Source organism: Nyctibius grandis, chromosome 7, assembly GCF_013368605.1.
Source record: "Nyctibius grandis isolate bNycGra1 chromosome 7, bNycGra1.pri, whole genome shotgun sequence".
NCBI lineage: Eukaryota > Metazoa > Chordata > Aves > Nyctibiiformes > Nyctibiidae > Nyctibius > Nyctibius grandis.
This window is the reverse complement of record NC_090664.1, coordinates 6,932,645-6,948,587: the sequence shown is the minus strand read 5'-3', so window position 1 is coordinate 6,948,587 and position 15,943 is coordinate 6,932,645. Positions and strand designations below refer to the sequence as shown.

Genomic DNA, 15,943 nt, shown 5'->3' with positions numbered 1-15,943 from the left:
TTTCTATGTGGAAGCACTTTTCAGGGAAGTTGAAGCTAGAATTCAGTGTGGGAAAGCAAATCATTTGCTCTCTGAAGATAGCTCAGTCTACTTATTTTCATTACCATAAAGGAAGACCCTAGCCTTTCACCTCATCCCTCCTCCTTTTTTTTTTTTTTTCTACTTAATCACCATTCTAAAAGGGCCACATAACTCTGGTCCTGGCCTAGGCTATGAGGAGAGGAAATAACCTCCATTATTTTTTAAGGCATACTACTCTGCATATTATAAGCCCTAGGTTGCCATCACAACAACATACACCAATGAGAATTGTTAGATTGGCTGTGTCTTCTTTTTGTATAGTTTGCAATTTAGTTGTTTCATCTTATAAACCATCTCCAGCAGGTTTTCCACTTCTAGACATAGGGAAGCACTGCCCATTTTGTTAAGGGATAAAGAAAAGTCTATTATTTTCAATACCGCAGTTCATTTCCAGAATAATTTGTTGCATCAGCAAGGACGATTGTTCGGTAGCATCCAAAAAGATACGTAGATGTGTAAGTGAACCAGAATATCCAGTTACGTTAACATAGGATATTCCATTCCAGCAATTCTCATGTGTTGGGGCACAAAATCTCATGGGCAGTGAGGAGGTCCGCTTCTAGACAGCTTGTGCCTGCTCATGATCAATTACTTGTTTCCCCCTCCACAACGGCTTATGAGCTCCGAGAACAGCTGGAGTGTTGGTCAGAGACATGGCAAACATGGTAAACTGAAAACTTCTATACAAAACTAGTAATATATTTAATACTTCTCATCTGACCTGCCATGATGAATCTTACATCTCAAACTGTAACTTTACTCTGTACCTACATCTCTCTTCCTCATTCAGATACTCATTCTCTTAGTTTTCCGTTTCAGCTGTTTCTCCAGAGCTTGTGGCTTGAGTGAGAAAGACTGGCAAGACTCAGCAGAAGCAGCAGCTTACAGTTAAGGAACCATAGAGCATATGTCATGTTGGCTGCACAGAGAGATGCCTGTTCTAAATTTGTACATACTGTCTGTTTGATCATTTTTTTTCATTTGCAAAAGATATACTACTGCTTCCTCCAAGTTAGAAAACTTTTAAGTGCTTCCCTTACTCCCATAAAACTGGACAATGCATAATGCCGCTAAATGCGATGGCTATTTTTCTTGCAGACATCAGCACTGTAACAAGTAGGACTCATAGATCTAAATAAGAAGGGTAAATACCTTCTTGGACCACTCAAGTTTCCAAAATATAAACAGTGGCAAAGATTACAGCACACACTCTGCTGTTCATCCCTTTTCCTTTCAGTGAAGTTAAACGCTTACAGAAATGCTGGAGATTCAAGCCATTCAGCCACAAAGAGAGGCTGGTATAGCTCAGCAGAAAAAGGTGTCTCTGCCCCCACGGTGTCCACCAGACCCTGAACCTGCTCAGGCCCCAGGGCCACGGAGGCTTCAGTCTCTGTTTGGAAAAGCTACCTGCCAAATCAAAGTGGCTTTGGTTACAGCAACACGCCTAATTAGGAAACACCTATCTTGATCATTTGCCCAATGGCCACCAGGTGATGACATGACCTGGGCTGCTCTAGAAGCTGCAACCGAGAGGAGCAAGTCATGTGTCACAGCAGATGCCTGCACCACACTTAACTCCATCATCATCCATTGCTGTACCACGATATGCTAGCACAGCCACAAGATAACACGTAATTACCATGGACTTAATTACTGCTTCTCTGAAATGTCACATGGTATTAAGTGGCAACTGTAGGAAATAATAGCTGTCACTGTTCTACAATGAAAGAAATCTCTAAAGTTGTGCTTACTTTGAGTCAATGTGCCTTAAAAATTACTCTAATACATACAGGAAACTAACTCAATGTTAACAGAGGAAGACTAGACTCAGTGTGAATGAGAGCCTGCAAGAGAAGAGAAAATTAAAGGTGACAACTCCTAGATCATAAACACAATGTAGAATTAACATGCAAATTACTGCTTACTTCTATTCTAGCAACTCTTAATTTGCAACATTATGAATACACACAACCAAATAAGAGTTTGAAAATCCCATGCTAGCAATGCTTTTGAGGACCAGGGTCTAGGAACAGCCACGAGGATTCATTTATAGCTGGGTGTGGATATCCCACAGGTAGGGGAGAGGCTGCCAGTTTTACTCACCTTGATTTCCATAATGAATCCATAAGGGTGTTGTGAAAGAGCTGTCTTGTCTTGAAAAAGCAAATGAAAAATAAGTTGCAAAATTTAACAAACTCTATAGAAGAAATAGTTTCTGTAGCACACATGGATTGACAGTAAGATTGTATGCAAGAAGTATGAATTACAAAATGAAACCAATCTTCTCAGTATTCATCCTAGTTTTCTGAGAGTCTGAGAATTCTCCCTTTAGAGAGGAGAACCAGACACCACGTATTATGTGGGAAAGAAAATAAATTTTAGTATAGCTCACAGGAAGAGGGACTATAAATGGTAGAACTGGAAGTTGGATGGATTTACATAATGTTTTATAAAAAAGTTTGAAATAGTGTGTTGCCAATAAATATCAGCCTAGGCACTGAAATAATACAGGAATAAAAAAACTGGTATTTTTCATCTAAATTAACAACGTTTAATCCTTAGGACACTAGAGGACACTTGATAAACGTTTCAAGTCTTATCTTTATAAATAGATCTATCTCTATATAAATAGATCTATATAGGCATGTAAATTGCATGTAAAACTGGGGGAAAGTTCAACGTAAGACGATCCAAATATGTTCTCCTGCAGCAGCATCTTTTAACAATCCAGTTTGAACAAGCTTGGGATCTTCTAACCTTTGCTAGAAAGGCAGCCAAAACTTTGATACAGTCTCTGGCTTTTAGCTACATGTTTCTAAACAAGGATATTTTATAATCAGAAGTATTTGTGGCCTGGAATATATTAGCTTATAGTCACATTGGCACTACTGGCAGTATGGTATGTCACTCCCAACAACAATCAAAGTGAAGCTCTCATTTTCATGCCTTCACCCTAACTCATTTCCTTTATTTAAACTCTAAAGCAATGCTTTATTTACATATTCTCTTTCAAAAAAAAATCTAGAATCAGTTAAAACTTCAGTCTGACAAAACTCTTGTACTTAACACACTTTCCCATTATGTTATGGAATAGTTATGTGATTGCTTATGAGTTATATATAGAAGGAAAAAAAAACATTTTAACTTTTTCAAAACATGAATTTGGGGAGTGGTTATCTGATTTTAGTTTAAAAAAAAGAATCAAGGATAACTCTTTGCATTCTTTAATTAGGTCACTTAAAGGGGAAAAAAAAATATATACTCCATCCAACGTTGTATGAATATTATACAGACTATTTGTGCAGCTTGCTCCACTGCACTCAGGTCACGCTTGACAAAGTACAGTCTATAACTAGTATCTTCAATGGAAAGGGAAAAAAAAAGAGAAAATGTGAAAAATAACCTATTTGTGAGGACAAGAGAACTGCAGTGATCATAGTGATACTTACTGTCTGAGGAACAGATCCCTGCATTTAATTTCCCAAAGCCTAAGACAACATATACCTTACATGGAAACCTGAAACTCAAATCTCCGTTTTAGGTTGCTGTAATGATAGCAAGAGCAAAATCCTACAAATCCTCAGCCAGCTACGAGAGGAACACGCATTTTTCACAGCCAAACATACCCATGTCACGTCTAGTCCAGGCTGCTGCTGTGTCAGGCAACGTGCTGGAGGATGCCATTCTGCTACGCAACAGAAGCAAAGATAAGATCTTATAACTGAAACCACTACAAGTCAATTTTTTTTAAACCCAATTTGATACATTTGATAAAAGGGAAAAGCTCAAAAAAAAAAAAAGGCAGCTATAAATAATAAAGCAGCATGAAAATTAAGAGATTTTGCCAGAGACAAGGTAGTAGGAAATAAAAGATGGAACTCTGGGTGTTTAACTATCGAAGGCAAGCCATGTGTCCCTTTAGTCCGTAAATGATAATTCAAAGCCAGATGTATTCTTAAGACAGCTCGTGGCCACAACAGACCTTGGAGCACTCAAATTGTTGCACTTCTTCTCAATTTCGTTAGGATACAAAACTGTGTAAATAAATTTACGTTCATTTCTTTTTCTGCAGATGACAAAAAAGGTGAATCTCAGTGCATTTGCAAAAAAAAAAAAACCAAAACCAAAACAAACCCCAGCTGTATGAAACATCCTATGTGTCATTGGCCTGTAGTTATTTTTTTGAGCCACATGCAAGTATTAGGCTGCTATCTGCGCCCTGGCCTGAGGGTAAGCTGACTGAACAGGACATGGAAAACCACTGGACATGACAAGAGAAATGGCTGAACTTGACAGGTAACAGTATGAGAAGGTGACCAAAAAGACAGTGTCGTGAGGAAAGGCTGGATCTCACAGGTGGTTATGGGGGAGTTATGCGAGAAAAGGCTGAACATAATCAGAGGCGAATATTGGGGATGCAGAGTCTTGAAATGCCAACAATGCTGGGGTAATCGCAACTCTTAATACCGTATGAAGCTGAGATTATCTAGATAACAGTATGAGAAATACAAAATTTGGGTACACAGAAATACAAAATTTTGGGTAGTGCCCTTGAGCACAACAGCTGGAGCAGGACAAGGAATCAATCTGTCAGTTTGGACAACACCACACTAGCCAAACCTGTTTCTGCTGTCAGGAGGACCCAGTGTTTTCCGTGGCTGACAGGAGAGCACCCAGAGGAACACACTGAGCATCCCTGTAGCACAAAGCATGTTCCAGGCCTGACAGCTCCAGCAACTAACCATCGCTTCCTTGCAGTATTCACACACATCTTTCAGGCAGGCCGTGTATTTAGAAGGCCTGCTATGTTCAGAGATGAGCTATTTAGAGGACTGCTGCTCCTACAAACACACTTGTTAAAAATTATATTAATGGAGGACTGATTACCTTGAACCATCTTGGCAAACTAGCGAACGCAGTACAGATGATGGTTATTGATACAGTAAGCATCAAAGTAGATGGAAAACAAGTTACATTTATCCATACTTGCATATCACTTCAGAGGAACACAACTTACATGCCAAAATGACCAGACAGGCATTATTTAAAAGAACAAAAATAAATAATTTAAAACTTTTACAAAGCAAACTTCCCTACTTGCGATACTCTCACACCAGCTTTTCAGCTCACCGTGTGTGTGTTTCAGATCACCACAGGTTGTGATCCCTCAAAAATCTGAAGGTCTCCACTGACTTCTTACAGTTCAAGGTACTTGAATAGCAATTCTTACGAGAGGGATTTCAGCCTGGAAACGTCTCAGCTAAGGATGTCTCAAACAGGAATAAGAACAAAACTGGTAGATTCTTTCAAAAGAAAAATCATACCAAAGAAGTTCCAAAATTATACAGTAAATAAACTTTATTTCATCTTAGCTCTTGTCAGATTAGTGCTGTCAACAGTCACAGATCAGCATATGATACAGTTATGTATTAACTATTTACACTTTACAGTAATGTACTTTTTCTCCAGAAAATATAAGTACAAAAGCTAGGAGTAAACAAATGAGGTACTGCAATTCGGATTTATTGTAGGCAAAAGCATATAGAAGTGACCTTTAGCAAACAATCATAAGATCAGATCAGGAGAGAGTAGTCATCAAGAGTGCCTAGTTCATCAGGAAAATCACCTCAACCGCTACCCATCCAAAACTGTATTGCACAATTCATTCAAAAATAAAAAAATAAATAGAAGAAACAAACCATTTATTTCAACTCTTAAAAAACACCTAGTAAAGCCTGCATAGAGATACAGTAGTGGGCAATTCCTTCCTAGGATAAAGTCTTTTCTCTCCTTTAAAAAAATAACCTTTAACACAAAATAGAAGACAGTGTTCAATAGAAGAGAAAAAAGGACTTATCACCAGATAACCCCTGATTAGCGTTTCTTGTCAAGGCAGTTTTAACTATATTCATGGTCCAAAGGTGGTGCTGAGTTTTGGTTCTTGCTGTTTCATTTGTGACCTTGAATACTAGCTTTTCTTCGTGTCCCTTCTCAAGGGACAACAGAGATATGAACGTGTTTCTAAGCAGCAGTGTCATGAGACGTTGTCATCACGATTTCTTCAAGATGGTCGTAGCCATGACTAGAATGAAAAGTTGGAATAAATGAACAAATGTTACATTATTGAGAGCAACTTAGAAGTACTTAATATTAACATAATAATGACGTTGTTTATTGATAGGGATAGGAGAAAGAAGAATTTCAGATAAGTCAAATTGCCAAATTATTAACTGATTTTGAGCAAGTAATTCCATTCCAGTATCTGCAAAACAGTTGAGAAACTGTGATGAAAATGGAATAACCTTAGCAAAACAGCCAGGAGTCTCACTGGAAATAGATAGTCTACCACATTGTTGCATCTTAATCCAATGAAAAACAAAGTTGTCATCTCTGTATAAGGCCTATCATCAAAATTGAAATGACGAAGTAAAATTTTAGGGCTAGCAAAAAGCCTGCACTACCAGGAAAATATTTATTGCTTTCACAATGAAGTCAGCATCATCTTAATTTCTAAGTTTTATACATGCATGTATATTATCCCATTTGCTGGCTATCTGCTGACATAAGTCACAAAAATACTTGAGATGAAGTAAGAAACTACAATCCAATAATGAGGTCTGAACATTTTCCATATGTATTAGCTTAAGTTATGAAAGTATAACAGATAATTGCTGACATTAAGGTCAAAATTAAGCCCTCCTGTGATATGCTTCAAATGCAACTGAGAACGCCGTAACTTTTTACACCAGCATTACAGACAGCATGATGAGAATTTAAGTTTCAAACATGCTTGCTGCAATAGTGTTGTAAATAGCTTTGTCCTATCGTTACCAACAATTCAATTATTTTCAACAGAGCACTAGAAAAAACAGTTGCTGATTTCGTCAAGAAGTGATCAAGGCTAGGAGGCAAGCAGCCCAAACTCTATTGTCTTTTAAGTGCAATAAACTGCATCTGCTATTGTATTCAGAGGTTTAAAAGAACACAAAATAAAGTAGAAACCATGACTGTTTGCTAAGATGAACAGATTTTTTCCTTTGAAACAGATATTATTTTGTATTGAAGGCAGCATTTGCATGACTGCAGGAGAGGAAGATAGCCTGTCAACTGCATCGTGATAACTGGCAATGGAAACAGCCTGAGTTAATCCATTTTGCTATGGCAGTGGTTCAGGCCAGCCACTGCACTTCAGCCCACCGATAGTGATTGCTTCACGTGCACTGAATCAATTCCTGGCAACTGTGCAAAGCTTTTCAGTTGCAAAGGAGGCTGACTCTATCCTATAGAATTCACCTGAAGAGTTTATTAAATATCATACACCACTAATGACTCAAATTGTAATCTTATCAGGCAGTGCAGAAAGTTTTACCCGTGTACTTCCATGTCCTGCTCCTCTCTCAACCGCTAATGCTTGCTTGTGTGTTGCTTGTTCAGCTTAGCTAGTCTGATGCAACCTGCATCTTTAGGCCTAAATCAGCTGTTGCTTTTCTGTAACACTACAATTAGTGGTTCAGATTCATAATGAAAGTAGCTTAACAAAACCTGAAAAAAGGCACCATAAATGGAGAACATAAAGGTCCCCAAATTGTTCTCCCTAATCTCTCTGCTCTCGCTTCTCTTGATACCAAGCCAAAGCTCTGATTCAGAAAGGTACTGATGATTAAATGCAATCATACCCTAATTCCTCTACAGAGAATTTTTCACCCATCTTTTTTTAAAATTATCCATTCTCATATTTATAAGATGTAATATTTCATTTCAAGTAGTACAGTATACGTCTCCCATAAATCTGACTTATTTGCCTATTCAAAAAAGGAGCTCAGAAAGTGAATAAAGACAAAACAAAGCCAAGTGCAATAAAATTTAATATCACATATTAATTGATTTTAAATCTGATTTGTTTTTTTCTACAACTGAGATTTCTATAGCTCAACCAACATTTCAAGTTATGCTTATAATTCAGAAAGATTGGTTTTGAATCAATATTTACCATTTTCAAACTTGGCTTTGTAAAGCAAAACATCATTAAGAGTAGAACAAGGTTTATCATACACATATAGAACAAAAAATTTGCATTTTTTTTAAACAAACAAAAGCAGGCAAGAAAAGAAAGCAGAAGAATTATTAATTTCATAGTACAGTTTTCATCTTTAAATAAAATAAGTATGTAGCAGGCTTCACTCACCCACATGCTAACTAAGCACAGACAGATGGGATATTCAGAAGATACCACGGCCAGGTGAGGCAAACTACAAAGCCAGGAAGAAAACAGCTTGTTGGACTACTTTGTTAATAGTGTAGATAAGAACTTTGTGCACATCTACGGCTTACAGATGAGATTGCTGCAGTTAGATCACAATAACTATACAGTAAAAGCTAGATTAGTGAAGGCAACACATTAATGTAGCATATGCTTATTGACCTAGGAATTTGTTAAAAGTTTTCAGAAACCTGCTAAATATAGGGCCCACTAAAAGGGTAAATAGTTACTCACAGATACTTAGTACTACACACACTTATTCTTTTCCAGTAGCACAGTTAATTAACAATTTACACATTAAAATTATAGATGTTTTGGCCATAAACTAAGATACAGAAACAACCAAGCTTTATGTTAAAAATGCACATATATGTTGTAGTTCAGAACTTTATTGCTCATGAGATCTAAATACCGGATATTTTCAAATACCAGCATCATTCCAATATTAAGTGTGGAGAAACACTGTTAGTAAATGTCAATAAATAAAGTACAAAGAACTAAGCATATTTCTTGACAGAATAATTTATGAAGACCCCTCCAACTTTTTAGTCCTAAATAGAATTACAAAAGAATTGCCCCAAAAAATAATTTGTGCTTCAATACACAAACTTAGTAACTTTGAAAGTGAAGAAAAAGATTACTATACATCCTCCACAATATACCCTAATATTTGAGTTTCTATTAGAAGTCTAATTTAATCTTTGTGGATTTGGAAAGGAGAAAATTCATAGACTAGATCTGAGCCAAGAAAGGATTGCTACGTGAAACCCAGGAGGTTTTTGATCAGGACATGAGGCTCTTTGAATGACGATATCCTTAACAATCAAAGCACTTGCAGCCTGCAAAAAAACTCACTGTATGTTCTAGCCAAAATTTAATACCAAGGTCCTTTAATATCAAGGACCAAAACTTGTTGGATGAATTCAAGTTAAAGTTTTATTTAGTTTCAGAAGTTGTGAATATGTGTTTTAGGAAGAACAGGTTTCAAGTATCAAAAAGCTGAAGGGACTGCAAAATAAGGTCCATCTCTCTAGCCTCTCTTCTGGCCAGCACAGAACTCAAAATGTTTCCCAAATATTACTCTAGCTTGCCAAAACAGAAAAAAAAGCACCAGCTTTCTGCTTGAAGGTCAGAGAAAGAGAGCATTAAGAGAAAATACTGTTTGGGATGCACGATACTTATTGGCGCTGCAGTATTATCAGCATTTTTATAATTCTAAAAGTATTTTAAATATCTAAGATTGCAAGACACACTCAAACCTCCTAAGTGTACTGGAAAATCTTTAAGTATTTAACACTTTACTCAGATTTGATACTTCAAGCAGATGAAATGGTAGTATTTTTTTTTAATTTGTTTCAATGGATCAACAGGACTTTAACGTAACTACTTCAACCAAAATGTAAAAATGTTCAAAATTGTTATTTTATTCTGTTTCTGCAAGTGCTAAATAAATATATATTCAAGATCAGTGGGAGAAAGAGAATGCAATTCTTCCTCTCACTTTAATTCATAAATACTTTACTAAGCTGACCCCACAAAGAGAGGGATCATAGTGTTGACTTCAGACATAATGCAGAGAAAACTATTACTGCAGTTTTTATCGTAATAAAAAATAGCTCCAATACATAAAATAGTAACAGTAATATCAAAGAAATGTTTATGCTCATATATTATTCTTTTTGAGTATGCTTCTCAAACTCAAATTCACCTTTCTGGTAAACAGATTAGCTGGTAAATACCAAGCAATTGTCATATAATAAGATGTGTATTGAAACTGGGAAAAAAACAACCAAACAAAACCGAAGTGTTTAATACTTATTTTTGACCTGTCTTAACCCAGCGTGAATCTGACATATTTTGACGCTTTTTCAGTACAAAAATAAAGCAGGCTCCTAAAAAAAAAAGAAGAAAAAAAAACCAAAACCAACAAAACCCCAATCTTCTTCGGATTCTCACTTAAGATAAAAATGTACATATCCCACTTCAAACACACATATCCCAGGTGATTGAGCTAATCAGTTTTCTATTCTACAAGCAAACTGGCTTTTGGTTTTGTCAGAAATTTTATCCCAGGGCTGAAAAATCTCTTGACATTTTTCATGAAAAATGGTATGACTCCACAGGAACTTCCAAATTTAAGAAACGTGACTTTTCTGTCAGATTACTTTTTTGATCAGAAAATTCCTCTGCAGAATAGTAGTGATGACGGAACTTGCTTTATTCTGTTGTACCCATAGCTATCAGAAATACGGCTTAACCAATGATGAGAAATATTAGTTAAGAAAATATGCTTGCTTTTTTTCTCACTTTGCTATAAACTCAAACCTACAGCTGGAATTTGACATTCTACTGAAGACAGAAGGAGGGAGAAAAGGAGTTTTCTTGAATGTGGACACAGGGAAAAAGAAGACTTAAAAGAAAGTTTCTAATTCCTTATTCTTGCAATTTAATCTCTTGCATAAACTCTCTTTACTTATATGACTTACCAATGGTCGAGCATCTTCTCGTTCTAGTATCTTCTGAGCCTGATCTGCTGGGAACTTTAGCACTGTTGTTATAACCTTGGCCATTGTCTAAAAAGAAACAGGTCAACTATAAGTAATTTCATATGCACTAAAATGCTTTGTAATACTTTAAAATGCATTTTGTTTAAGAATACTGGATGCTATTTTTAGTAATATCAGTGGAAAACATAGTGAAACGAGTAAGATACAACTACTTTTTTCACATCATATAGACATGACATGTTATGTGAGTTGTATGAAAACCATGAAGAATCTTCATTTCACATTGTCACAAACTGCAGCTACTGTAACACAATGTAAGCTCTATGGTATCTATGCTCAAAAACTTGGAAGTCCATTATTAAGCAATGTACTGTTAGAAACACTGCTCCTACCACATTTGATCTTAACATGGCCTTTCTGAAGAGCACACTTCAGGCATGTGGCACCTGAGAGAGTCCTTACGGATTCAACTATATTCACATCATACAAATATTTTGTAAAGAAATGAAACATTGAGAAAGTAGATCCAAATGTCAGATGTGGAACTCCACTTGTGTAAATATTTTTAGCGGGTAACCCCATATAGTAACCTCATATTTAAATAGCAAATCATTCAGACGTCCTCAGACAGAAGACGTAAGAATATCAAAGCTTTGTGCAAAACAGGCAATGATTATTTCCATTTTATAAACAGATGAGTGGGAAGAAAAAACTCCAAAAGGCACAAAACAAGGTTCAGGTGACTTTTACAAGAAAGGTCAAAGTAAGAGCTGCAGGGCTGCTCAAAGAGAAGGTGATTGCTACAAAAGCAGTAACTGCTGCTCTTAAAGAATGTGGGTGAGATAAGATTGCTGCTCTGAATGTCTACTGTTTATTACCAGCCTCACATGTGGAATGAAGAGGGAGGCTGTAGCAACAAAGCAGTTGCAGGACAAAAATGACTGCAGCTAAAAGTAGAGAGGAAAAGCCCTAATCTGCAACAATTGCTTCAGTATATAACTTAAATAGGGATAAAAATTAAAAGAAAGCAAAATAAACCAAGCCCTGTTGAATCCTTTCAGCTCGAAAAGATTAATTTTAACATATTAATAATTCCCATAATTAATAAGTGCTTCTACTGCAGTTCCCAGATACACAAAGGAATGTGTGTGTGTAACATAACACTTTTCTCATTTCTTTTGTCAAAATCCTCATCACAATTATTTAGGACTAAAATATTAGAAAGCATTGAGTTTACAATCTATTCAAACTCTTTGTAACAGAGCTATCAAGAAAGACCTCTCCTAACAATTTTCTACTGGGGACAATAGCACACAAATATTAAAGAAAAACCTACAAACACTGCAAATACTCCATGAAAGCACAGAAACTTACGTGCCTACTTAAATAGGGGCTATCTAAAACATCCTTTCCTAAAAACATCCATTTTGTAACTTATCACTAGCAACAACCTGAAATCACCTCCAAGTTTTTCAGGCCACTAGGGAGATTCTGAAGCAGAATTATTCAACGCTATCCACAGTTGTATAGTTATGAAACAAGGTTACAAGGATTCCAGCACTTAGGATATGTTTAATATAGGCTTACCTTATCCCTCTAACAGTCTATTCTACTACAAAAAAACCCTAATAACTCTTTAAGTGTGTGAGCACACACACATACGTTCCTGTGTGTGCATCTCTGTATCTACCTATAGAAAAGCCCTGAGCTTTCCCAAACATAATAGCTAGTTCTGCTATAAGAGATGACAGTTTGCATTCCCATTTCTTTCTATGAGGCTGACATATTCAGATATGTCTCTGAAAAGAATACTTCTACAATGATATCGGTCCATGTCCTCTATAAGTCAAGAGCTGCTGGTCAAAGGCAGAATGAACCTTCAAAATCAAGGTTTTACAGAAATGCCCCTTGTTTTTCTTCAATGCACAAGAGCATGTCGAGGTGCTAGAAAAATATCTCTATAAATTTGCTATCTCCAACACACGTGTATTCTATTACATTCTTCCATATGCCTAGTCAGTATCAACACGAACATTTATTACAGACATACAACCCTTGGACTGATTTTCTGGCCTCAGAACAGACTCCAAACAGCATAATGAAGTTACAAGGAAAGCATCTAGGATTTCTGCAAGACTTAAGATTTAGTGTGCAGGGCAGCTGGACAGTGCAACTGTTCACTTGTCTGTAGAAAATATTATTTTATTTGACCTAGTGGTTTATGCCATGTATTTCCAAGTTCAGATATTCTGAACAAGGTGCATGCTTAGAAAAAGCTGGCAATCTCATTTCGTACACCCTGCCAAGGACGAGGCAAAAAATAAAGTTGGACTGGAGGGTGAAATCCCCCAGTGAAGACGTGCAGTTTACAAAGAATGCGACAGGTTGCAGGTTACACGTTACGACCACAATTCTTGACTCTTAAAATACTGAGCCACTGTCAACCCTCAACATTTCTGTTATGTCTCCAGCACTATAACACAACTGATGCATACATTAATGTCTCTGCTTAATGATTCCAGTATCATTTACTAGGCTGCATAAGTGGCAATTCATCCTAGATAGTTTGCACAGATTCTCTTGAACTCCTTTCAACAAAGGGGAAATAATATCTATAGAGATCACCAGTTCCACTGCTGAACCACCTTTGAGACATGGCATACATACTTGCACTATAAAAGGAAACCCTGCACAGAGAAAGGCCACCAGAATGATCTCACAACAGAAAATGAGAAAAAATTGCCTCATCTGGTCCAGGATTTACTGAGGAGGTAAATCTCAATACAGATCTTTTAACTTGAGGACTGTGTTGGAGAAAAAAAGCACATGTTAACACTTTACTAACACACTGAGAGTGTGTATTAAGAGGTTTGATCTATCACATTCTCATTGCTCATGGTTTTCTAGTTAGTGTAGCACGACGAAACCAGTTTTCAAGATGCCGTTCAGTAAATTTAAGATTATTTGATACAATCCCTATGAGAGCAGGCACTAAGCTCAGTGTCTTCCAGCAACACATCCAATGGTTGAAAGAACCAGCAGATGAAATCAGCTTGAAAGTACTTTTTGAAGCAAAAGTGACGAGACCAAAGTATCTTCATATTTAAATTAGTAAAAATGCCAGCGTTCATTCAATTTTGATTTTCCATTAGTAAATGCCAGTACAGCTACAATCTTGATCAGCTAATAATAGAGGACTAGACAATACCAGAAATTCTTCCCTTCTTGCAATACACCAGAACATTTACTCTCAATTAAAAATTGCTAAGAGGTAATCAAATTAGTAAGAACACACAATAGAGAATAATACAATCACATTCAATTTTAAGTACTCTTGTCATTCTCCCTTCCCTATCTACATCTAACTTCCCAAAGCTAAAAATCATAGTGCTTTGAAAATTATTTCTGCTGGTTGTTTGTTTAAATATACTTCCCCTTTCAACCATATCAACTTTCAAACAATGCCTTCTCAAGTTATTGTAGGAACCAGATGTCTATCTTTTCTGATTTATTTTTTCTCCTCCCAATATTCATCTTTTTTTTAGGAGCCAGTGTGCAGGGCAGTGTTGTAATGACATCTTCTGGTTAAATACAATGTAATCTCCAGGACAAATAAATACATATATTTGTCTACAAACGCAAACATACTTATAGATGCATACATACATAAATTTATTATATATATTTATTCATATAGCTTTTAATCAAAGCAACTGAAAGAAAGACAGAAGAAAGACTGTCACGGTTTAAAGCTGGGCCAGCTATTAAACCTGCTGCAGATGCTCTGTTATCCCCCCCCCCTCCCCCCAAAGGGAAAGGGAAAAGGAAGAGAGACTTCCGGGTTGGAAAGTTAAAACAGTTTTAATAATCTATAATAATGAAAAAGAGTATAATAATAATAATAGAAATAATCAAATATATACAAATATATATGCAAAACCAAGACTGAGCTCCCCTGAAGTCAGCCACGTCACCACCGGCACTGCAGGGCAGGCTCCGGGAAGGCCCAGGCTGGGCCTAGCGACGGTCGAGAGCTGGATTCAGGGATGCCCGGATCGGGATCGGGGGCAGCAGGAAAACAGACGGAGTCCTCCTTGGACACCGGCCATAGCAGAAAGAGAGTGAGACCCTCGTGATCCCCCCGCTTTATACTGAGAATGACGTGTATGGGATGGAATACCCTCGTTGGTCAATTTTGGGTCACCTGCCCTGTCTGCTCCCCCCTGCAGCTGCGACCCCCCCTTCGGCTCTTCACTTGTAAGCAGTGAGGAATTCAGCAGTGACCTTGGTTTCTCTAAGACTAAGTACAGCAAGAGCCTTTCTGCACAACATCCCTACCAGTGCCTCAGCGATAACTACAAACTTCGAGCGTTATCAGTCCTGGAAGCAGACACTGTCCGCAAAACATGCAGTTAGTTTCAGAAAGTGCAGTTACTTAGAGGAGACTTAGCTGAAAGTAAAAATCACTGAAAGGAAAATCGGCCTGGTTTAGGCCAAACCAGGACAGAGACCTAAAGTCAATTTACTTCAGCATTCGTTGTTTGTTACATTATTGAAGAAATCAACTACAAATTTTAGTACATCACTGTTAAAAAGGAAAAAAACCCTCACAACTTCATAATCCAAAGTTCTGAGGCATGTACAGTAATGTTTTGAAGATCAGTAAGAAATAGTCTTAATGAGTGAAAAAGTGGTTTCAAATTAGGTTTTCTTGAATGCAAATTTGCTATGAGTATCGGCTATCTGCAATAGTCATCTGCAGCTGTCTCAAGATTTGTTTGAAGCTAAAACATTGCTGGCAAGTTTTTTAGCATTTTTGCTTGTCTAAGTTCCTCACAATTCAAAATCATAAAATCCAGTAATGTAATTTTTCTTTAATGATTTCGGTTGTTTGTTATTAAAGTAGGAGAGCCATCCAATGAGCCACAGGCTTGTGAACAGAAGGTAACGTGATTCTGAGTTTTTTGAATCGGGGATTTGTATTTTTAATAAAAAAGGAATTAATATCAAAGTGAAAAATGGGATAAAAAGAGAGAAAGAGGAATCTCATTAGGACAAGATGTTCTGAACAGACCAAGTTTTATTCTGTACAGAA

General features: G+C 36.9%; 1 protein-coding gene across 8 annotated transcripts in view; it reads right to left on the bottom strand.

The window, feature by feature from the left end:
* Positions 1 to 5,421: 5,421 nt before the first annotated feature.
* Positions 5,422 to 15,943, bottom strand: part of GOLGA4 (golgin A4) — a 79,002-nt gene continuing 68,480 nt past the window's right edge. For 7 of the 8 annotated variants that reach the window (XM_068405554.1, XM_068405558.1, XM_068405556.1 and 4 more), the window contains 3 exons: positions 10,828 to 10,914; positions 8,267 to 8,330; positions 5,422 to 6,163 (listed from right to left, as the gene is read on the bottom strand). In XM_068405554.1, coding sequence (XP_068261655.1) covers positions 8,301 to 8,330; positions 10,828 to 10,914 — 117 coding nt within the window. In that variant the 3' untranslated portion in view covers positions 5,422 to 6,163; positions 8,267 to 8,300. The remainder of the gene's footprint in view (positions 6,164 to 8,266; positions 8,331 to 10,827; positions 10,915 to 15,943) is intronic. The other variant, XM_068405555.1, reaches the window with a different exon arrangement.